Genomic DNA, 24136 nt, shown 5'->3' on the forward strand with positions numbered 1-24136 from the left:
TCGCCACTCTCGGTTCCTTGCCGGGTTCCTGACGTGCTTGCGCACTGTCGATCGGAAGGTATTCACGCTTCAAGGTTCGGTAGTCATTGTTCAGGTGCCTCCCCACCACGCTGCAAGTGTGGTCACACCACCACCTGGTTCCTCGGTCCTCTCTTCCTCCTCAAAACACTCATTCGCAGTTGCTCAAGCCAGTGCTCAAGTGTCTTACACAAGGCATCCTGCTGCTTGTTGAAAGTTGTGTGCTCCGAGACTAACCTTCTCGCTACCTCCACAAGGCGTGATGATGTCAGGGGCTTCCTCTGAGCACAGCACTCTCTTTCTCCTCCTCGGCTCTGACTCCTACCAGTTAGGTATACATTTATTGTTAAAGAGACATCTTCCTTTATTTTTGCATTGCCTTCAGCCACTTGTAAAGATGCCACAGTATCCTTTATAAGAGACCGTCCCATGTGTACGGTTATAGTAGATGGTCTAGGGAGTTCCTTATAGGAACGGGAGTCCTTGTACCCAAGTGGGGAGCCTCTCCCAGTGATGTCCCACTTGCCTCGACCCCTAAGGAGTGTCTTGTGCAGTGGGATCACCTCCCTAGCATCACAGGGTGATGCCTGCCCTTGGGGAGAAGGGACAAATACCTGCAATTCAGCACAGGACTCATTATGTGGGCCACCATATTTACTGGGCTTTAAACATCAGCTCTAGCCAGCCCAGTCAGTGATGTAGGATCATGCTAGTTGTAGGCCACATATTGAGCAACCATGATGGAGAGCCTCACCTTTGATGTGATATGATAGGTTATTTATAATGCACTTAATACCCAGAGGTTTCTAAGCGCGGACCCGGGGATCGAACCTTTGTTCCACGTCGTCTTGCTTCCAAGGCAAGCACGTTGCAGCTGAGCTATCCTTCCGAGACAGACTAGACTTACAACTAGACTCGGGCATCGCCATGGATTATACATTACAGAGCCACTAAAAGGCTACAATGAGTCAGAGCTTTCGGAAAGAGGCCCAGCAGACGTAGGCATGAAAGCCGATGCTTGGTGAATTGTCTGCTAAATCCCAGAAATTACTACTTTCCATGCTTGTTCTCTGCAGAGAAATCGTAAATAACTTTGCCATATTGAGCATGTGTCCTCAGGATATGCCCACCTCTTCATACAAATGATTCCTGCAGGGTTTAAAACCTCTGCCGGGTCAGTAGGGACAGGGGCAGCAGGCAAGTAGGATGCATCTAGTATACATACATTGACAGACAGGGTTGCAGGTCTGTCTGTAGGCTATGGCCTTTCCCACTGGTCAACATTGTGGGCCTTTTACATATGATCCAGACATTTATGTAACCTTTACTCACACTACAGTACTCACACTACAGAAATGGAGATATGTGGGTTAAGGGGATAAAGGAACAATCCCGAGATTCTATTTTTGGGGCATGTAGATCCGGCCCCTCTACTTTTCCATTGGCCAGCAGATTTTGGTGCACTCATAATCCTCCGGTCTGGAACCTGTGAATGAACGTGGACCGACTTGTCTTTCAAGTCTGTCAAATGACTGCAGTCACAAAATTCACTGTCCACTGAGAACGATTCTCCATTTTCTACTGATGCCTCAGAGAATTACCCTCAGCACTACAGCAGTTACTTCATGGCATGAATATTCAATCTTGCGATTCCAAAGCACTGTATTCAATGTTTTGGGTGACGGATTTCTCCCCTCACTTCATTTTTGGCCTGAAAAGAACTGATCATATAACTTGGGCCTTGAAATCACAACAATGGCTCGAGAAGAAACAACACATTCCCTTTAAGATACCATGACTGACTTGCAAGGCCAGCAGCTGCCATGCGCTCCATTACTTCACCAAAGTTCTACTGCCCTACCAGGCGCCGAAGGCCAGCTTCCCATAACATGCCGGACGAACAACTTCATGGAGAAAGGTTCCCACATCATGAAGATTCACCCTCGAACCTCACCGCCTGAACTTCATCTATACATCAGTGCTTATCGACCTCAAACACTCTCCTGAACCTTTCCCCTCAACTTATCGCCCTTTTCAACTTCACTTTCAACCTGGTGGTGGCGTTTAGCTATGCATACCCTACAAATAAAACAAAACTGCTGCCACCATCAGGGGATATATTTTCTACACTCTAGCTGCGTCCTGTGCTCTAACCAGACGCACATCACATAGTTAGTTAACAATGGTGAAGGGACACCAGCGCGCTCTGAGCAAAGTGACTGCAAAAGAGCAAGCACCACTCTAGGCGTCTGCAGAGAATGGGTTGGTCCTTACCTTGCTTGACAGTGGAAGAGAGGCACAGCTTGCCGGATTTCACCTGTTCCATGGAGGTCTGCAGGCCAGTGGACAGAAGTTCTGCAGCCTTGAGGTACAGCACCAGCTGTTCAGCGTAGCTAAAGGAGAACAAGGTGGCAGGTGAGTTTGCAGTGTGCACTATACAAACGGCCCACTGACACTCACTCACACACACACACACACACACACACTAAGGGATTACTATGGGTGCTCTGCTAGACAACACTATGGGGAAGCACATTGTGTTCTCTGTCAGGGGGGACGCATTACCATTTAATACACTGTGCTCCTGGCCGAGAGGAACACATTACTCTGGGTTAGCATACTGTGCTGCCTGCCTGACACACTGTGCCGCCTACAGAGAGGGACACATTACTTTGGGTAAGGGCACTGTACTCCCTGCTGTGTTGGGCACATTACTCTGGGTTAGCATATTGTGTTCCCTGCCTGACACACTGTGCCACCTACAGAGAGGTACACATTACTTCGGGTAAGGGCACTGTACTCCCTGCTGTGTTGGGCACATTACTCTGGGTTAGCACACTGTGCTCCCTGCCTGACACACTGTGCCACCTACAGAGAGGGACACATTACTTTGGGTAAGGGCACTGTACTCCCTGCTGTGTTGGGCACATTACTCTGGGTTAGCACACTGTGCTGCCTGCCTGACACACTGTGCCGCCTACAGAGAGGGACACATTACTTTGGGTAAGGGCACCGTACTCCCTGCTGTGTTGGGCACATTACCCTGGGTTAGCATACTGTGCTCCCTGCCTGACACACTGTGCCACCTACAGAGGGGACACATTACTTTGGGTAAGGGCACTGTACTCCCTGCTGTGTTGGGCACATTACTCTGGGTTAGCAAACTGTGCTGCCTGCCTGACACACTGTGCCACCTACAGAGAGGGACACATTACTTTGGGTAAGGGCACTGTACTCCCTGCTGTGTTGGGCACATTACTCTCGGTTAGCACACTGTGCTCCCTGCCTGACGCACTGTGCCACCTACAGACACACTGTGCTCCCTGCCTGATGCACTGTGCCGCCTACAGAGAGGGACACGTTACTTTGGGTAAGGGCACTGTACTCCCTGCTATGTTGGGCACATTACTCTGGGTTAGCATACTGTGCTCCCTGCCTGACACACTGTGCCGCCTACAGAGAGGGACACATTACTTTGGGTAAGGGCACTGTACTCCCCACTGTGTTGGGCACATTACTCTAGGTTAGCATACTGTGTTCCCTGCCTGACACACTGTGCCGCCTACAGAGAGGTACACATTACTTTGGGTAAGGGTACTGTACTCCCTGCTGTGTTGGGCACATTACTCTGGGTTAGCATACTGTGCTGCCTGCCTGACACACTGTGCCGCCTACAGAGAGGGACACATTACATTGGGTAAGGGCACTGTACTCCCTGCTGTGTTGGGCACATTACTTTGGGTTAGCACACTGTGTTCCCTGCCTGACCCACTGTGCCACCTACAGAGAGGGGCACATTACTTTGGGTAAGGGCACTGTACTCCCTGCTGTGTTGGGCACATTACTCTGGGTTAGCATACTGTGTTCCCTGCCTGACCCACCTACAGAGAGGTACACATTACTTTGGGTAAGGGCACTGTAGTCCCTGCTGTGTTGGGCACATTACTCTGGGTTAGCACACTGTGCTGCCTGCCTGACACACTGTGCCACCTACAGAGAGGGACACATTACTTTGGGTAAGGGCACTGTACTCCCTGCTGTGTTGGGCACATTACTCTGGGTTAGCATACTGTGTTCCCTGCCTGACCCACTGTGCCACCTACAGAGAGGGACACATTACTCTGGGTAAGTGTACCGTACTACCTGCGGTGTTGGGCACATTACTTTGGGTAAGTGCACTGTACTCTCTGCGGTGTTGGGCACATTACTTTGGGTAAGTGCACTGTACTCTCTGCGGTGTTGGGCACATTACTCTGGCCTGGCACACTGAGCCGGCGGTAGAGGGGACACACATTACTTTGGGCTAGCATGGTGCTCGAGGCAGAGCAAGACATCCCTTTAGGCTAGGATACTAGGCTGCTTGCTCTCAGCAAGCCCACAGCGCTCCCTCCAGAGTGTGGCGCACGTTTGGTTGGCACACTTTGGTGTGCGCCGGTGGGACACATTACTAGCACAATCTGTTGCCTTGTGAGTGAGCCTTTACTCCTGGTTGGTACCTGGTGCACTTAACACAGCAAACAACTCATTGTAGGTCTGTACTGTATCCTCTTCACTGAGCCAGTCTAATTATCTGGCCACCACACTGCATTTACCGCAGGTCACCAGCAAAATCAAAAATCGAATGATGGAAATGCTTGCGCCAATCGTTTTTGCCCCAGGCAATGCATCCAGGTAGCATTACATGGAATTCATTTTCAGGCAGGAACACATCTGAAGTTGCTTGTTCCCCTGTACAGAGTGGGCATGGACACGCCATTCTAGATGGACTACCTGACTTGCATATGGATGCTATACTTCAGTAACCAGACAGATGGACTACAAATCAACAGAATGGAATCTACTCAAAAGAGATTAGCAGAGGATAAAAAGCTCTGGATCCAGCATTTCCAAACATAATACTCTTTGAGTGGGCCTCTCTAAGTGGGGGTGGGTGTGCCCAGACTGAGGTCCCCTGCTTGCTGTGCTAAGGTAATCAAGCTGCACCTCAGCACTGACTCCCAAGCCTAGGGTTGCTTTCAGAGGGGACCTTCCCATTACAGTGCAGGCTGGCAGGGAGTCTTTACCCGCTGGGCTCAGATCTGCTACCAAATTATAGCATGGCTGCTTTCCCAAGGGTATTTCAAGTGGTTAAGAAGCCTTGGCTCAAACCTTTTGTCTCAGCCCCCTTTTTTTTTTTACACACACATATTATTCTGGGGTAGGACCCCATGCTCTCTGATGAAACCACTCTCGACCAACCTGTATGATTTGTGCCTTACACCTTCTCTTTTCTAGGTTGCGGGGAACGATTCTCCAACCCATGACCTGGCATTGTGGTTCCAAGATAGGTGCATGTGCTTACCTGTGTTTAGGAATTGCTTTCTCCCCACCCCTTACCATTTTAACATGTAGACTGTGCCACCAGTGAAAGATGTTACATTACCAGTAGAAAAGGGAAGGCTTTGGTCTAATGGTCTTTTTCCTGTTTTTATACATCGAAGAGCTCATTTTATAAAAGTTAGTAATTTGGCAGCAAAGAGCCGCTACATTTGCACTGCATTGTAAAAGACTTCCATCTGCCAAATTTTTATCATTTGTACAGCGGAGTGTAAAAGTGCATGGCAAAAGGCCCTAGGCTTTTGCACCCCGGATTGCAAAGGGAGTAAACACGGTCTGGTTTGCTAGCATGCCAGGCAGCATTTATTTTAAATGGTGAGCGCTGCTTGCCATATAATAAACCCTGCCCGTCATGCTTGCAAGTCTGGTAGGGTTTAATTAATAATAGTACACGCTGCCTGCCATGCAAGCATGATGGGCAGCGTGTACAATGGATCCCGATGGGGTCTGCCCGCTTTATGCTAGTCCATTAAGCTGGCAGACGCCATAGGACTCACCAGCAATGCGGGAGCATTTGTATGGCGGAGAGGAAGGGAGGCGGTGGAAACACAAGTTGCGTTTCGACCCTCCTCTCAGGAAGATAGCTCAGGGGAAATGCGCTTGCCTTGAAAGCAATGCAACGCGGAGCAACACAGGTTCGATCCCCGGATCCACACTTAGAAACTTCTGGGTATTAAGCACGTTATAAATAACCTATCATATCATATCATATCATACAAATGAATGGGGGTAAAGATAATGCAACACGTAAAATCCTTGCGCTTATGCTTTCAATTAACATTATGTCCCCATAGAATAAGAGCCCCAGACTGTTTTTACTGTGGGTTGTGTTACTTGCAGTACTTATTGGAACTTATTGTTCTTTATTGTGCAATTCTATAATAAGTGTGTTTATTTTTCCGCATACCTGTGTAGTGTGATTTCAGGGGTTATCTACTGGGATGAACTACCTCTCACCCTTCTGCCCTCCCATGAGTGAAGACAAGACTGCTCTATCATTACTACCCCAGAGAGGGATTTTGAGGGTATCCTGTCTGATATGTTCTCAAACCCACTATAGAGGGTTGTGTAAAACTCTCCCTAACAGGAAATTTGAAAGCTACAAAGACCTATTGAATCTTTTGAAAGTTTTTAGTTTTGTCTCTAATACAATCGTGTTCTCCATACTGTGAGGAATCAGAGAGGATTCTCCCCAGGAACCTGGTCAGAGACCCTCCTCATGTGGCCAGCGAAAGGCAGATGCTTCCTGAACCCGACCCTGGGGTGGTGTACTGCTGGAGGATCACATAGGGGTGAGGGGGACAGACCAGTAAGACTGGGATAACCCCCTATTTAACTTTCCCCATAATCCCATCCATTTGATGGCTCTTTGCCAAACTGCAGAAGTAGAAAAAACGAGCTTTGATTGAACAAACTACAAGTCCTAGAATCCTAGAGGGACAGAGATGAGGGAGAGGGCTGAAGAGAAATGCAGATGTAGCAGTCATGCAATTGAGGCTAATCGCCCACACCGGAAAACAATCAGTAAACCTGTGAGGCATAAAAGGCCTCCACAGGAAATCAGGAGTAGAAGGAGCTGGAACGTGTGTTGGAAGGTTGGCAGTAGTAGTAGCAGAGGAGAAGCACGAGGCTGGCAAGTCACGAGGAAGTGGCAGCACAGAAGGGATGCCGGAATGTGGAGACAGCATATTTCTCCGGCAAGTTCTGAGAGGGTCTTGTTCTTCCAAAACCTGAACTGCAGAGGCTGCGCAGAGGAAGACGTGCTGGAAACTGAGATTTCCCCATGTGAGCCGAGTTGCTGTGATTGCAGAGCTGTGACCATGCAGGAGACTAAGGCAGAAGCAGAAGGCAAGCCAAGGGTCTCTGGAGGAAAATGAACTCCCAACTGAAGTAGCAGGACCGGAGACATCCGTGTTGGATAAGGGTGTGGGTCACAAGAGGGCCAGAAGGAGTAGCAGTGGACGAGGAAGTCTGGGAAGCAGAGCAACTTGCAAATGCAGTGCCCCTGAAGCCGGCGAGCGAAGCACGGCATTCAGATACACTCCGTGAGCCTTGCCGGTAACCGTAGACAGCTCCTAAGTAACTTGCGTACTGTTTTAAGCGAGTAAAGGCTGTTGGCATACTTGAAATTTGGTTAACAATTGAACTGTAACACTCGTGCTTATCGTGAAAGCTTTAACACTGGCGTGAGAAGCGAAAGGCAATTAAATCCACTGTTGAACTCCTTTTTGATTAACGGAGTGGTCGCGTGTCCTTAATTGAAAAGAACCAGTGCTTGCTAAACCATTTCCGAATACCTAACATTGATGTTATACAAGTTACAAGTGAAGTAACACAGAGTGACAACTATATCAAAGAAAGGTCATGCGTCCCAACTTTAAACATGAAAATCTACCTTAAAGAGTGGTTGCGCGTGCCCAATTGTGTTTTCACTTAAAAGACTACATCCTATACTGTATCCAGAATTGACATTCTTTCTAATTCCAAGATGTAAAGAGTCTAAATACTGATGAGAATAACAAGCATTACACAAGTCAAGGGGCAACACCTTTTCATGGTGAAACCAGTCTTGCGAAGAGTTAAAGAGCTATCCACTGTGAGGTAGTCAACAGTCAAGTGGCTTAAGATACAAGTGTGGCATTGTTACCTGAAGCTGAAAGAGTGGCACTACGGCTTCTGGGTAATTCCTTGGGAAAATGGTGTGAGTAAAGCTGGGGAGGGGAGCTAAATGCTTGTGAAGAATATTCAGAAGTAAATAACAATCTGTGGTGCTAAAGACTACTGGAGATGGAGAGAAGTAAGTCGTGTGGGCTGAAGCAGGTTGTTCTTGTGGCAGTCAGACATATGGAAGAGGCAAGCAGGCTGCCCCTTTTGAGAAAGTCATTAAAAGGAAGAGCGCCTTGCCCATCTGAAGAGGTAAAAGTGTCATGTCAGATTTTGCCCAATACCTCAAATGTATGAAGCAGTGGTAGTAATGCTGTGGTGGTATACTAAGTTGTCAGCTGATGTCACATTGAAGTGGTTTGAAGTAGCAACGTACTGCGGGACACAGGTGACTGTACTGTGGGACAAAAGTGACTGTACTCATAGTAACAACAGAAGGGTGGTTGTTGAAAGGGAAGCAGCAGCCCAAAGAAAGGCATCCTGACAAATATCCCAAATGTACTGAAGAAGTCCTAACCAAATGTAAAGTTGTAACTGAAGAAGTCCTAAAGAATTGTGTATTATTGCAATTGAGGAAATATTGCACCTTCTTTTCTTCTTTTGATCTGTGACAAATTATCTTGAAGAAGAGAATTTATCATCCTAACCAGGATTACCATTGGTGCTATTTTCTTTGCTGGAAAATGGAAAGTAATCTTTCCATCCAGGAACAAAGCGTTGTTACCAGTGGATTTTTGTTGGATGAACCTTTTGCTTTAATTTGGAAATGACAACAATTGGTTCAAGATGTTCAAGTTGACTTTAAAGCCTGGGGGAGGGATCTTACCCAGGACAGGTAAAGGCCATTCAGATATTGTTTAATACAGTTTGTTATATTGTGCTGCTATATCATTTCCTTTGTATGTTTTGTTGTTTAGAGTGAGGGCCAGAGTATCCATGCTAGAAATGTTTCCGTTAGCCTTTAAACTAGTAGGGAATTCCTCGGTAGACCAGGGCCAGCAAATCTTTGTTTGAAAATCTTTATTTTTAAAAAGATATGAGAAAACGACAAGCAGTTGTCCGCCTTGCATTACTGGCCCCACACGTGAATACACGTGAAGCATATCATGATCTTTCAGCCACCCACAGACTCAGGATCTTTGGCATTTGCTGCCAATTTGACTATTTTATTAAAATTAAGTAGTGACAGCAGTTTAGTAAGGAATGGGTGTCTTCATTCACCCCACGTATTACAATACATCAAAGGTTCCTCCACTAGCGGGGCATAAAACTAAATTCTCCTTTCTTAACAAGGGAATTGCAAACGACTTTCTTGGACAGCGGCACAATTCTGCATTTACGTATGGCTTTGTGACTGGGCTCTACTCCTTGGTCTGAAACTGGCTGCCATTCCAGAAATTTCCATAATCAATGTCAATAATTTTGAAACTAAAACGCAATCTCGGACTCCCTCACCAGAAGCATGGATTACGCATAGAACACAAATCCATAATAGGTTCATACCGAAAAAAGTCTGATACACTATGACACACTACCCAATACACACACTGCTACTTCTGCCCAGAACTACAACAACGTACAGCAACTCACATACCACTACAGACATGTGCTGCTACTTTATGTGGAGTACGTTACAGCACCTCCACTTTTCTCAGAGTGTACTCCGACACCCGCTGCATGCATAATTTTGCCTGTGCTCTGAGAATACCCAACACCACCACCACCACAGAGACACATACCTCCATTCTCTGCTAAGAAGGCTGATCTGGTCAGCCACCACACTCTCCTGGAGTTGGTACTCTGATGCTACGGAGGAGCCCATCTCGCTCGTGCTCCCCTTCACTGCTGCGATTTCCATGACGTAGTGGACGAACGCCAGTGTAAAGCGCAGGCTGCGCAGCATGTCTGTGTGTTCTTGCTGAAAGAAAATGATTTGCATGTGAATTAACTCTGACATTACTTGCAGTAAGTAGTACTAAGTACATCAACCCAGCCGGCGATTCAGCCAATTCTCTGAAATGGTCCACAAGCCATTGCTGTACTACTGTATTAGGGCCCCATGGATACAACTGTGCAACTCTGCTGCGCGTTCCCACCCACTAAAGTCTAAAGTGTGTACCATGCAAGGGGCCCAGGTCATTTTCCTAGATTAGTCCTAATCTGAGGCCGTATCAAGGACCTGAATGTTGGCAATGGGCCCTTGAGACCCTAGGTCACTCTGGTGGCGTACAACAGCACCCTATTTTGTCATGCAAGTGATCTCAATCAACTGACTGTCTTGTGGCAATTAGCTAATTATATGTGGGGTACAGGCAGTACTGGGGGTGCCTCTACAGAGCACACTGATAAAATCCAGAATGCTGCACTAGAGTAAGACCTGGTTTGCCTACATGTGGGTGAATGCGAACGGCATTACGCCATGAAAGGGGCTTTCCTCACAGGACTTGACTGTTGTCAGGTAGGAAAAGAAAGCAGCCCCGGATGTAGCCTTCTAAGGGCATTTCCTGACTCGGACATGTTGGCGGGTCATCTCAAAATCTGCCTGGATGAGACTACTGAGAAAGGGTTTTAGAGTCACACCTTACAGCGTAAGCAACATTGGTTTTATTTTCTAGCCAGCCGCCAGGCAATAAGGGATATTTGCGTTTGAAATATCTTGTACTCCCTCGGTCCCAGATGTCGAACACAGTCTGTATTTTCTGTGACCATACTCACCACCAACCCACTGACTGATGGGTGGTCAGGGGGGCGTGAGATTGCAGGGGTAGCATATATTTCTACCAAGTCACGTCTCAATAAACTAGGGCCCCAATACAAGTCATTCAATATGGACGGGAACAACATCACAGTATCAAATGATGTCAAAACCTTAGGAGTGTATCTGGACTCCACCCTCTCCCTCTCCAGACAAGTCAATGCGACAGAATCCACCACAGCTTACACCTCCATACTTATAAACGTGTGCAGCCCCTTCCTGTCCACTCACAGCTACATCACGCTGGCTAGAGCACTGATACTCTCAAAGTTACACTATTGCAACACCCTCTACTAGGGACTAGTAAACGTAACCTGAACAAATTACAAGTGTTACAAAACAATGCCCTCAGAACTGCTCTAAACCTCCCGCGCTCCAACCACAGCTCACAAATAAGACGCAACTCTAACTGGCTCCCTATACAAGATAGGATAACATTCAGGACACTAATGGTCACCCATAAATGCATCTCAAATTCAGCCCCTAAATACCTGGTCGATACATTAACCAGGAAACAATCATCCAGACCTACCAGATCCAACTAGTCTCACGCCTGAAAGTCCCTAAATACAAACTTTTAAAAGCTGGCGGGTCCAGCTTCCCAGTGCTAGCAGCCAAGACCTGAACCCCCGGCACTAAAAGTCGTTTCCTCTTTCTGGTCATTCAGAAATAAAGTAAAAACGTGGCTCTTCTCCCAGCTAAATTAATGATCACCAACTATACCGGCCAATCGCCTGCATCCAGCGATTGCCTGCGCCTAGATCTGTAACACTAAGCGCTTGCTATTCCATTTGATTATCTGTGCCTAGATATGCATCTCTAGGTTTTCACCATCCTAAGTTCATTGCTTTCACAATCATCTCAATGGTCTTAATTATTACTCTCTTGCCAGGCAAGGAAGGCTTTCTTGATCTGTAACACAAGTTATCTGCCTACCTCTCCTTGCATTTTTCGTTTACCTCTCGTTGTCTTTACCGTTCTACCTCTGGCACTGTAACATGAGTTGTATTTATAAGTCAAAGCGCCCAGATACCTATGGGTTAGGTGCGCTATATAAGCAAATTAACTAAACTACCAGTGTTATAGGAAGGCGTTTTGCCATTTGAAAAATATTCCTTCACTGTCCGAGTGTGTGGATGACCCTTCAACACTATAGAAATGCACCACCGATGACCGTAAAAGCGAGGTTCAAGTGTCTGAAAATAAAACTCAGTACCAGTTTCCATTCTTCTTTGGGGACAGGCTGTAATGATGATTATGTTTGGTTATTTATAACGCGCTTAATATCCGGAGGTTTCTAAGTGTGGACCCGGGGATCGAACCATCCCCCGAGCAGGGCTGTGAAACCATCTAATGCAGTGGTCTTCAAACTGTTTTGGCCTGGGCCCCCCGAGCAAAGTTTGGGCAGGCCGGGTCCCCCCAAAAGTGCCAGATGGACAGTATGTAGAAATCGCTATGAACTTTTGCATGCCATCACTACACCCTACTCCCAGTAAAGACCCTGGCTCTCCCCACCCTACTCCCATCACTATCCCAGTGCTGCCGCCCATCCTGCTCCCACCTCAGTCTCATAACACAAGCATACACACATCCATACACATTTAAAATAAAAAATAAATAGCAATACACCTACCTTCTGCAGGGGCCTGCGCGTGGTTGCTAAAATGCCCTGCTCCAGGTTGCTCTGCCCGTATGTGCGAGGAGGTGCTGGAGCACCCCCTCGCACATACATACATGCAGTGCCCCAGCCAGCATTTCCAATGAGCTATGCAAGGCTGGCGAAGCAAAACACCCCCAGTGTTGCATGGCTCAGCGATTATATGCGGCTGGGGAAATTAACTGTCAAAGGCAAAAAATGGTTGCCTTTGACAGTTCAGCCAGCCCAGGAGCACTCTCTCAGCTAGAAAAAGCAGTTGAGGGAGTGCTCAGTGTTTCAATGGGCTGGCTCCTCGGCTCTTCCATAATGGGTGAGGTGGCCAGTGGGTGGACGCCCCCTCACCCATTATGGATGAGCAGGCAGGCTTGGACTGCCCTGTAGTCTAATAGGGAGATGACCGTACCAAAAATGCAAAATGCTAGTGTAGGCCAGTGAAAATGGGCCACTTTTCTGGCCAGTTTGATGAGTTACTTCACTATGCAGCTAGTAGTTTTGACCATTGTTGCTGAATAAATATTCTTTAAAAATCACAATTTGTTTACATTTGCACAAAAAACAACCCCCTGGGTAATATTCAAACAGTCTGTGACTAAAGGACTGAATATCCATTTGCAACTGCTGGCCAATTTTTCATTGGTGCCTAAAACCGTTTTATGGTCCAGTCTGACCATGTGAGCTGCCCCTTCCCATTTCCTCCAATGTAAAAAAAAAAAATATATATATTCTTTTTATTTACATTTCATGCTGGGCTCTGGCGCCCCCCTGGCATGCGGCCGCGCCCCCCTAGGGGGGAGCGCCCCACAGTTTGAAGACCTCTGATCTAATGTAATGGTACGACAGGGTTCCAACCAAAGGGTAGACGAGTTTGTCTAATTGTAGCTGTAGTAGAGCAGACAGGGAGGAAGGCCGGCAGTGAAGTACAGCTATTCCCAAAAGTCACACCCCTCCCCACCCCACAAATACACTACACACTACACACTGGTACACTGGAAAATATACACTTTAATGATAAGATCACAGATAGAATCTCTATTAGGTCAAAATACACAGCAAATAATAGTGCACGTATAATAACAGTACAGTAATGGTCAGCTGGAACCAACCAAGTCCTATCAGGTATTGTAAAACAACTACCTTGTGGTAGGCCCTATTTGCTGTGACTTTTGGAACTCTGTTCTCTGTGTTTTATCTATGGAGTCTGCTTCCTCACTATCTCTTTAAAAGGCATCTGTGTTTAACTTTTGCAGCACACAGCACCCTTTGTGCTGTGTTGCTGGGAACCCTTTGGTTCTCCTTTGAGACTCTTTCCTTATCCTTACTAACTCCAGTTCTTAAGGATAGAGTGATACTTTGTATCCTTCCTAAAACTTTATACCATGAGAGATTGGCACACACCACCTTATGTGGAGTGCTAGCACCCCTCCCTTCTCTCTGCTCCTGTGACTTTTTAGTCAGATAGACAACCCCTATACTTTTGGCTGGTGGCAGTGGACGTGTTCCACCAACTATTGTGCTATTTTGTACCAGAGACTGTTTTCACAGTCTCGGTTGTGCACAATAGGGCCACCTATGTTCTAACATGGTGGCTCCTTTCTTCTTTCGCCATTTCTATCGTGGTTGTTCTTTGTTAGCCCTTCTACCATTCTGGGAGGGGGAGGTCTGTGCGAGTGGTTTGCCTTTGGCGGGAACCCTTGGGTGTCCCAGCCTAGGCTCCAGTGTGCCTGGGCAGGCAGGAAGTGGGGGAGGAGTTATTCACTCCCCTGCCCGTTGTCTGCCAGAGTGCCTGGCCTGAATGGAACCAGTTTCCACTGCGGAGCTGGCTGTCCTGATTGGACAGCCACATGCCCCCTTTCTGTAAAATGCTGAAAGAGTTTGCAGAGGAGTGTGAGGGAAAACCGAATAAAAGGTGAGGTTCATGAGCTGAAAGGCAAGTCGACTACTGGAACAGAAGAAGCTGAAGACATCCAGAGACGCCTGCAGACCCTGCCAATCACAGTGAGGTGCCCACTTCTGTCCAGATTCTGTTTTCTAATCGACAGAGGAGCTCTGAAGAGGATGACTCCTTCCCTTTGGCTGGTGTGACCAACCAGCCCTGAGACGAATTACAAACTGCGCCGTCTCCTGAGGTGCTGTGCCTTTCCAGAGCAGCAGACCGCGAATACCAGGAGAACGCCGATCCATTTGCAGTGCAACGTCTTTGCAAGGCTGAATCTGTCCAGAACTTTGGTTAGCTCCAGCTGGAACTCCAGAAGCACGATCCGACTCATCTAAGTCCGATCAGCAGAGTGCAGGACTTCAGATGTGAAGATCGACCAGGCAAATACCGTCCTTTGTTGGTGCCGAGAGAAAGGTGCCAAAACCGCAGACTGACCAAGGACACTGAAGAAATCTGTGCCAAAGGTGCTCTCTCGAGACTGCTGCTAAGACATCCCATTCAGAGTCCTTCCTTTCATCACCAGACCGAGGAATCAGGAGACCGGGTCTGTCACTGCTGCACAGAAGAGAATCCAAATACTTGTATTTCTTCTAACTCAAGGTACTGTGGGGTGAAAGGTATAACTTACCTTGAACTGAAGAAGTGGATCCAGAGTGACTGGAGTGTGTGAAGAGGTGTCCACTCTACCTCTGACCGAAGCTTGCCAGCTTGTGCCCCTTTATAGAGTCCTTTCGCCAGGTCCTCCTAAATTGTGTTATATCCTTAAGCTTCTTATCATAGAGACTGAAAGTATCCCGTGGAGCTATTTCAGCTACTTCGAAAGACTTTGCCTCCACTGCTATACTGACTTTTTTGTATAGTTAGGGATTGGACTTTTAAAGCATTAGAAGCTAGGAAAAGTGTCTCTAGAATGTTAAGCTCTGCTGCAGTGTGTATAACCAAACTTTTTCCTTCCTAGAGACTTTATTTCATGTGGTTTTGCTAACTAAATACACTGTATATCTGTGAAGTAACGTGAGTGCGCAGTGGTACCGTTAATACGGTAGAACTGGCATTAGTGTCAAACTGTAACAATTTTAACAGCGAGCAACTGCCATTGAAGGAATTGCCTCTGAAAAGTATTATTAAGAATTACTGTGTGTTGGTTAGTGAATTCAATATTTATCTACCTTGCTTGTGTAAATAATAATAACGTATGCCAAGGGATAGTATTATTAAGTCTTACCTCAAGTGGACTTTAGGAAAAACTCCCCTAACATGGATACCGTTGTGAAAAGAGACGGACACTGGTGGACACAGATGGTGTTGTTATGGGGGCCTGGGAGGGGAGGAGATAGCTTAGACTGACACGGTGCAGTAATGACCAGCAATCGCCTGTGTGACAAACCATGTCAGTGCATGAGGTGAACTTTCCTAGCATTAAAACACATTTTAGATATTTCAGAGTCACCCACCTCCATCAGCGTCTCTTCTGGCAACTCGGGTACTTCAAACATCACCACCGCGTCTGACGAACTTTCGGCAAAGGGGCAACGCAGGGTGGACTGAGCTTCCAAAAGATCCCCGCCGGTGCCAATCAGGAAGTGTCTGCCGTTGTAGGACCCACAGGAACTTTGGGAGCTAGAGGAGCCCACTGGGCATTAGGTGAGAAAGCGAGACAAGGATTCTTAGAATTGCGCACTGTCAAACTAAGAGCGGCAATGCTGCCAGTTACATTACATGAGTACCTGTACATACAAGGTACACACACTGCACACAAAGGCAGACACACGTGCATGCTTCTGACAACAATGCACAGACATATGGTGCCTCCAACAAAATCTTAACAGAGTAATCATGTAAGGCAGGGGGCGTCACTTACCTGAGAACATCCTAGTCCTGGTTGGTTGTGGGGGCGTTGTTCCGCTTGGAGGGGAGCCCACTGTAAAAGTGACGGGGGCAGGACTAATGGTGCTCACTGCCTGCATCCCAGGGGGCAGGATCCCCCCGCCGTAAGCCATGAAGGGTGCTGAAGCACAAATAGTGAGGTCAGTTAATTTCTGTATGCAACAATATATGCCCACAAACATCAATATAAACAATGGAGCCACCATGGCAATAGAGGTGCCCACCATGTCCACAGAGGTAGTAGTCACTATTGCCATAGATAGAAGGAGGCCAAAGCAGGTCAAATGCTTGAATGATCCAGTGCCCACATTTTCTTAACAATACCCCAAGTAAAAAAAATTACTAAACATATATTTAGGTTTTCAGAGAGCCTCTGCACACCTCTATAATATAATATAAAGGTGTCTGAGCTAGTGTTATCATCATGACGGTTAAGACCCTGAATTTGGGGACTGGGTTTCACATGAAACAGGATCCTTAAGGACACCAGACTGAGGTTCAACACAATGCAGGCAGCTATGGACAGCCCAATGCTAAGACCCCCTCTGCACCTGGTTAAACATATTGAATAGTAGTCCATTTAAAGGAGCAGAACACTGCTTTATGCCTGCGGTGCCCTCCTTAGATCCAGCAGACTACCGCCGCAGTGAGTGTGGGATCCTGGCACAGTGAAGTCTGGTCTAGTCACCTCCTCATGGCTATGAAGGCGCCACACAGGGACGGCAGAAGATATCAAGGAAGATCGAGTCACCTGTTATCTCCATGGGCCTCTCTGCGTTCAAGCTGTCATTACTTCCAGTCTCGGACACCGGTGTGCCAAACGCAGCCTTCAGCAGCAGGTCTGTGAGCCGGCCTGTGCTCAAAGATCTGAAAAATAGAGGCTCAGGGTTCAGGCAAGTCTACTTCTTTCCTTTCTGAAGTAGTAAACTTCACTTTTCTATGCTCTCTGCACATCCAAAGTCCACACTCTAGTCCCTCTCCAAAGACTAGTTCACAGGAAAAACCACACAATCATTGGAAATTCTGACCAGCTGTCAATGACATTTTAGAATGAACTTGATTTGAACCAGCAATCTAGGCTAACATTTCATACTAGAACGTGGACACAATCTCATCATAACTCCTTTGAATATGGCACTGTGTTTACTGGCAAGTAGGTGCCGCATTTTACCTATGGGAACAGGGCAACAATGCATTCACTGGACTTTTTGCAACCCCTGTGTCATTCGGTAGACTCAGAATGCAGGTTTTCATTTTGCTGGCCAGGAAATGGATGTCAAGCAGGCTTACATTTGGAAGTGTAGAGTTTTCTAAATGTCCCCCTCAAGTGAAATGGCAGAGTGCCAGCTTCTCTCTCACCTGCCGCAGGGGCCCTTGCTGTCCTCCACTGCCCTCAGCCCCGTCTGTTGGCAGTGGAAGGGCATGTCCTTGAAGTCGGGCAGCGTCTTGTTCCGAGTTGGCGTGAGTCTCATCCCCTGGTGGGCCAGCAAGGTGATCAGGTTCTGCGAACTGTTGGTTTTGGGGAACTCAAACTGAGACACCACCTGCAAACGACAATGGAAGCCAAGAGATGAACTGACTAGGAGTGGCGGAGAAGGCCACCTGGCACGAAGCACATGGGATCATCGCACAACCCAACAGCCATCAGACTTTAATGCGGGTAACGCATATGGAATTCAATTTCCAAGCAACCTGGGAGATCCTGTAAGAGCCAGGAAGGGATCAGTCGTGCCAAACTCTCCTGTCCTGGGTGGCACTGCTGTCCTTTCCCCACAAACAACATCCATGTGAAATATTCCATTCCCCTCTTTTGAAGCGCTTCCGATCTCATGCCTGTGCTCCTATGGAGGAGGGAGCCTCAGATGTAGCAGTAACTGACCAATATTTGCGACTCACCTGGGGCTGCTCTGCTTCAGATGATTAGCAAGGTCTGCCATATTACTAGCTCCTGGGAGTCTTGCACCGCCTACTGGCGGGAGAGGACACTGTGCTTTAGCACCACGCTGGGGAGGACCTGGGGTGGGCTATAGTAAAAGGGATGCCAGTCTACAAGGGGCATGGGAGACTGGAGACCTGCTGCATTACCGTTAATGTGAATTCAGCCCTACATAGTGCGTCTAGGAGAAGAAGGTCGCAGAGACCAGATATCCAATCACTAGAGAAGCATGGGTGGTCCTGGGCAAACGAAGCATCTATGGTAAATCAGGCTTCTAGACTGAGCCTAAGGAAGCCCCGGCAGAGCATGGCATCATGCTGTAGCCTGGAGAACTGAACGCAGATAAAACCAGTCCAGTAAAACGTGTCCCTGCAATGGAGGAAAGAGGAACGCAATCAATGGGAACGGCAGGTCTTATCCTGCAACATTAAACACGTTTCCCTTACGTTCCCAAATGTTGAAGAATGCATGTGTGCAGTGCGAATAGTATGAGCCGGGCGTGCAAGTGTGAGGCTCTACCGGGGCACTACTGGTTCTATTGCTGGTGCAACTAGGGTCACATCATGGCTGATGTCCCTTACGCTGTAGTTCTGGGCTGAGAGTGAGCAGTGCGGGGGCCATTCTACGGAATGGTCTAGGGAGTGACTAGGGAATGGCCCACTGCCCCAGGAAGTAGTCTCTGGAATTATGCTCCAGCACATGGAGGTGCCGTATGTAAATCAGAACTATGCACATGTGAGTAGCATCAGGGAACACTATGTGTACCGTTGGCAGGGATGTGGTTGTGTGAGTGTCAGCAGATAGTAGTTATGACTACGCCCAAGTCTGGGACATTTAGTGCTGAGGACTGTTCTCTGGTAATGTATTCCTTGTACCATGAACATGTGGATTTCGCTGGACAGTAGTGGGGCGATGAACCTCTCCCATTGTTGCTTCACCCATTTTGCCATTTCTGAACTTGCTTGAAGTCGGTGAAAAGGCCCTCAGGCCTTCTCCCGCACAGTACTGCCGCAGTACCACCGGAGGCGGGTGGGGGGGCCAAGGATCAACAGAGGACATGAAAGCAATTGGGAGTTCTTTAGATTATTTATCTCTCTTCATACAAAGGGGTAGGTTTGTCTGAGGTTAATGGGACAAAAGACACTTTAGCACCCACCCAAAATCACAAGTCTCCCTTTACTCTGTGTCGGTCTTAGATGGTGCAGGTGTTAGCTAGCTTTCCGTGTGGCCCCCATGACGCTGCTACCAGGCGCGCTCACTAGCTACCCTAGATCGTCCAACCGGGATAAGGCGCCTGACAAGATTCAAACAGAGACTTTCCCCTCCTAGTCAGTACCTGTGCATCCCTTTTTATTGGCCAACCTTCCTCTGTGGTTGGGTGTAAGGCTTAACTCTGGCATGCGGTTGGACTCCTTCTCCGCTCACCAAACCCAGTTCTTGGGAAGCTCCCATGTCTGGCTCTTCCTTCCAGGTTTGCTCCCTCTCTCCCCTTCTTGGGGCTTTTCCTCCTTTCTCGTCCTCGTTTTTCCTGCATGCGCCTGCTCCCATCCCATATCCTTCCTGCACCTCCTCTAATACTTACTACAGAAATGTGTTGCCGTTCACCTCTTCTCCCTCTCACCTTGATGTCTCTTCCCTACCTTTCCTTCTGTGTCCACCTCCTCGTTTCTCTCCCTCTCCTCATTCGTACCTTGTCCACTGCTCACTCCCTTTTCTGATGGTTGTGCTCCCCCCGCCCCCACTGGGAAAGAGACTTACTTTTTTTACTCCCTAAAAAATTGTTTTACAACCCAACTGTAAAAAATAGGGAGTAAAAGACTCCCACTGGTAAATCTTATCTGGAGCACCGAAGTAGAGGGATCTGAGAAATGCAGCTGGTGAAAGATGCAGTCTTTGTGCTCCAGCGAGATCCTGCAGGTGATGGAGAGAGCGAGCGATACCTTGTGACTGGACAGGCAGCTCTGCAGAATGCGGTCAGTGTTTTTCAGCCACCATCCAGGGAGCCAGCGATGGCATGCCAATGCAGAAGGGACCGCCAGACCCATGGGAAGGACAATAATTTGAGAATTGGAGATTTCTAGGTAACGCGTCGGAGCCAGAGGAGTGGACAGGATACATTTGTGAGGCAGCTTTTTTGCCAGTGATGAATGGGTCCCACGTAGTCCTCGGGCTCAGGATCCAGAGTGGGTGGACTTGGCAAGACCAAAGAAAGCATGAAGATCTGCTGTCTGATACTGCACTGGCTACCCTCTGACCCATGGGCCTAGGTGCCTGCCCTCCCAGTTGTACACCTGCACTGCCTCCTGGCAACCCTGCACTTGGGACTGTATCTGCAACCCTACAGCCCCCCTACCTTCACTATCTAACACTTGATGTCTGCACTTAACCCCTGCACTGCCACCTGCTGGCCACACTTCTTTTTTTGCTCGATGTTTCGATCCTATGTCCTGCACTTGTTCCTCCTCCTCTTCCCCCGGCACTTCTCCCCTTTCCTCTCCCCTGCACTTGCGCAATCTCAATGTCCCTGGGCCTAGTAAGATCGTTGTCTTGTCCCCCCCTTGTTCCCTTCCCCTGCCTCGTCGCGCCATGAAACACTTCTGTATAGGCGCGCTATAAATAAACTATCATATCATATCATTCCCCAACCCAAAAATACAGCTACACGCGACACCTTTCTACCCCCAAGAATCCACCAAAGTGCGACGCTTTCCACCGCCAAAATCCTTTGGATTTGTCAGGTACTGTCAGGTTGGAGCGACATATTCTTTACATACAGTATCTTATACTCATTTACATTGGGTCAGGGGAGACACATATTTAGTATAGAAAGGTTTTGGGAAGTGATTATGGGTTATATTTTTAAAACAGCCAATTTTGCCCTTAACCTTCATTGCAGTCTATGGAAAATGCCCCAAGCCAAGATGGAGGTTCTCAGTCTAAATTCTAATTGGCTGGAGATTGTTTATAGGGAGGACAATGAACATTCTAAACTGCCTTTCATCGTCCTTGCCCAGCTAAGAGGTCGTGTGCCCTGCAGCTCCTGCTTAACTTGTTCAAGGGTGACAAGTTTCAAGCAGTTGAGCGGAATTTCTGAAAGTATAACAGGAGTCGTGTATGGAGTTTGGTGGAGACACAGGACAGGAGTTAGAAATTTCCAATTTTCTGAGAAAAGAAGTTTTCAAGTCTCAATCACAAGATAAGTGACTTTCCATTTTTGATGAACTTTGTAAAAAGGTTATATTAATTTAAAGGGATTGAAATCGCAAATCTGTATCTAAAAAATTGAAGCGCGTACGTTTGTTTTCATCCCTACGTGTCATTTCAAACTAGCGCGTGAGCTTTTTCCCGTTACTTTGAGGCCGCGCGTGTGTCTCTGCGCGTGAGAGTGAAGCGCGAGCGTGAACTTTGGACTCGCGTTTACTGTTCATATACGCGAGGGTTTTTTCTACGTGATAAAATAAAAGCGCGTGTGCTTTTTCCCGCGAATTGGTTTTTGCGCGTATGCGTATTTTTTTGTGGGTTGGACTTTAGCGCGAGTGAGTTTATATCGCGTCTTGGACTTTCAGCGCGTGTACGTATTTCCCGCGACTTGGGAGAAAAGCACGTGTGTTTATTTTTCCCGCGGTTTGGATTTTCAGCGCATGTGCGTTTTTCCCGCGCCTTGGAGTAAAGCGCGTGTGTTTGTCATGCTGATAACCTGGTGTCTGCAGAAGCTGATGAACACCCGACAATCCACCCAAAATGTGGCACTCTGAACTGACATAAATATAACTGCTCAGTTTACCTCACTTTCAGGGGAAAGGGGGAAGGGACAAAGAAACAAACACCAGGCTGGAAGCTATCAACTCGCTGGTTCTTCACCTGTAGTTAAAACATAAACATGCAATATACCTCATTACTCATGGGTTACTATACTAACCTTAAACTCTAAATCCTTTACCAAAATAGTTTAAAAACCATACCTGGTACTTCTCTTCAGAATGCCCAGAGAAGTGAAAAGCAGACAAGACTTCCTTACTTGTGGACCAGAATCTTATAGATAATTCAGCCTTCTCAGTAGGTCCATGAATGTAATTTAACTTTGTAGTTAGTCTGCTCAACTCTAAGATTCTTGAACAAGGTCTTCAAGTAAGATTTAGGAAGTTCTTTTAAGTTCTTGTATTTGTTTTTACTATTTTCTTTGTAGAGTGTCTTTTTCTCAGGAACGAATTTTACTTGCGATGGAATCTTCACGTGGAAAGCCAGAAACCGCGGGAAGAAAAATCACACGCGCTTTCCTCCAAGTCGCGGGAAAAACGCACACGCGCTAACAATCAAGTTCGCGGGAAAAAACGCACTCGCGCTAAAGTCCAAGACGCGATAAAAATTACACACGCTTTCCTCCAGGTCGCGGGAATACGCACACGCGCTGACAATTCAATTTGCGGGTAAAACGCACTCGCGCTAAAGTCCAAGACGCAATAAAAATTACACGCGCTGACAATTCAATTCGCGGGTAAAACGCACTTGCGCTAAAGTCCAACTCACGAATAAATACGTACACGCGCAAATAACACACACGCTTATTTTATCACACAGGAAAAAACCCTTGCGTAAACGAACAGTAAACGCGAGTCCAAAGTACACGCTCGCGCTTCACTCTCACGCGCAGAGACACACGTGTGGGCTCAAAGTAACGGACAAAAAACTCACGCGCTAATTTGATTTGACACGTAGCGATAAAAACAAACGTACGCGCTTCAATCTATTTAGTTACAGATTTGCGATTTCAATCCCTTTGATAAATATAACCTTTTAACAGAGTTCAACAAAACTGAAAAGTCACTTATCTTGTGAATGAGACTTGAAAACTTCTTTTCTCAGAAAATATGGAAGTTTCTGACTCCTGTCCTGTGTCTCCACCAAACTCCAAACACGACTCCTGTTATACTTTCAGATCTTCCGCTCAACTGCTAGAAACTTGTCACCCTTGACAAAGTTAAGCAGGAGCAACAAGGCACACGACCTCTAAGCTGGGCAAGGACGATGAAAAGCAGTTTAGAATGTTCATCGTCCTCCCTATAAACAATCTCCAGCCAATCAGAATTTAGACTGAGAACCTCCATCTTGGCTTGGGGCAATCTCCATAGACTGCAATGAAGGTTAAGGGCAAAATTGGCTGTTTAAAAATATAACCCATAATAACTTTCTAAAACCTTTCTATACTAAATATGTGTCTCCCCTGACCCAATGTAAATGAGTATATGATACTGTATGTAAAGAATATGTCACTCCAACCTGACAGTACCTGACAGTGTTTATTCCCACGGTTTGGATTTACAGCGCGTGTGCGTATTTCCCGCGACTTGGATTAAAGCGCGTGTGTTTTATCCCGCGGTTTGGATTTTCAGCGCGTTTGCGTTTACCCGCGGTTTGGATTTTAGCGCGTGTGCTGGCTTTCCACGTGAAGATTTCATCGCAAATTTAAAATTCGTTCCTGAGTAAAAGACACTCTACAAAGAAAATATAAAAACAAATACAAGAACTTAAAAGAACTTCCTTAAACTTATTTGAAGAACTTTAGACCTTGTTCAAGAATCTTAGGGTTGAGCAGACGAACTACAAAGTTAAATATTACATTCATGGACCTACTGAGAAGGCTGAATGATCTATAAGATTCTGGTCCACAAGTAAGGAAGTCTTGTCTGCTTATCACTTCTCTGGGCATACTGAAGAGAAGTACCAGGTATGGTTTTTTGACTATTTTGGTGAAGGATATAGAGTTTAAGGTTAGTATAGTAACCCATTGAGTAATGAGGTGTATTGCATGTTTATGTTTTAACTACAGGTGAAGAACCAGCGAGTTGATAGCTTCCAGCCTGGTGTTTGTTTCTTTGTCCCTTCCCGCTTTCCCCTGAGCAGTTATAT

At 47.0% G+C, this 24136-nt stretch overlaps 1 protein-coding gene across 2 annotated transcripts in view; it reads right to left on the reverse strand.

Annotated features, from left to right (window-relative positions):
• ULK1 (unc-51 like autophagy activating kinase 1) overlaps positions 1 to 24136 on the reverse strand; it is a 278755-nt gene that overhangs the window by 31418 nt on the left and 223201 nt on the right. For both annotated transcript variants that reach the window (XM_069620071.1, XM_069620070.1), the window contains exons 20-25: positions 17653 to 17837; positions 17045 to 17160; positions 16268 to 16414; positions 15861 to 16039; positions 9798 to 9976; positions 2293 to 2411 (exon numbers count right to left, since the gene is read on the reverse strand). In XM_069620071.1, coding sequence (XP_069476172.1) covers positions 2293 to 2411; positions 9798 to 9976; positions 15861 to 16039; positions 16268 to 16414; positions 17045 to 17160; positions 17653 to 17837 — 925 coding nt within the window. The remainder of the gene's footprint in view (positions 1 to 2292; positions 2412 to 9797; positions 9977 to 15860; positions 16040 to 16267; positions 16415 to 17044; positions 17161 to 17652; positions 17838 to 24136) is intronic.

The sequence above is a fragment of the Ambystoma mexicanum genome, chromosome 10 (assembly GCF_040938575.1).
Source record: "Ambystoma mexicanum isolate Mex_15411 chromosome 10, UKY_AmexF1_1, whole genome shotgun sequence".
Taxonomy (NCBI): domain Eukaryota; kingdom Metazoa; phylum Chordata; class Amphibia; order Caudata; family Ambystomatidae; genus Ambystoma; species Ambystoma mexicanum.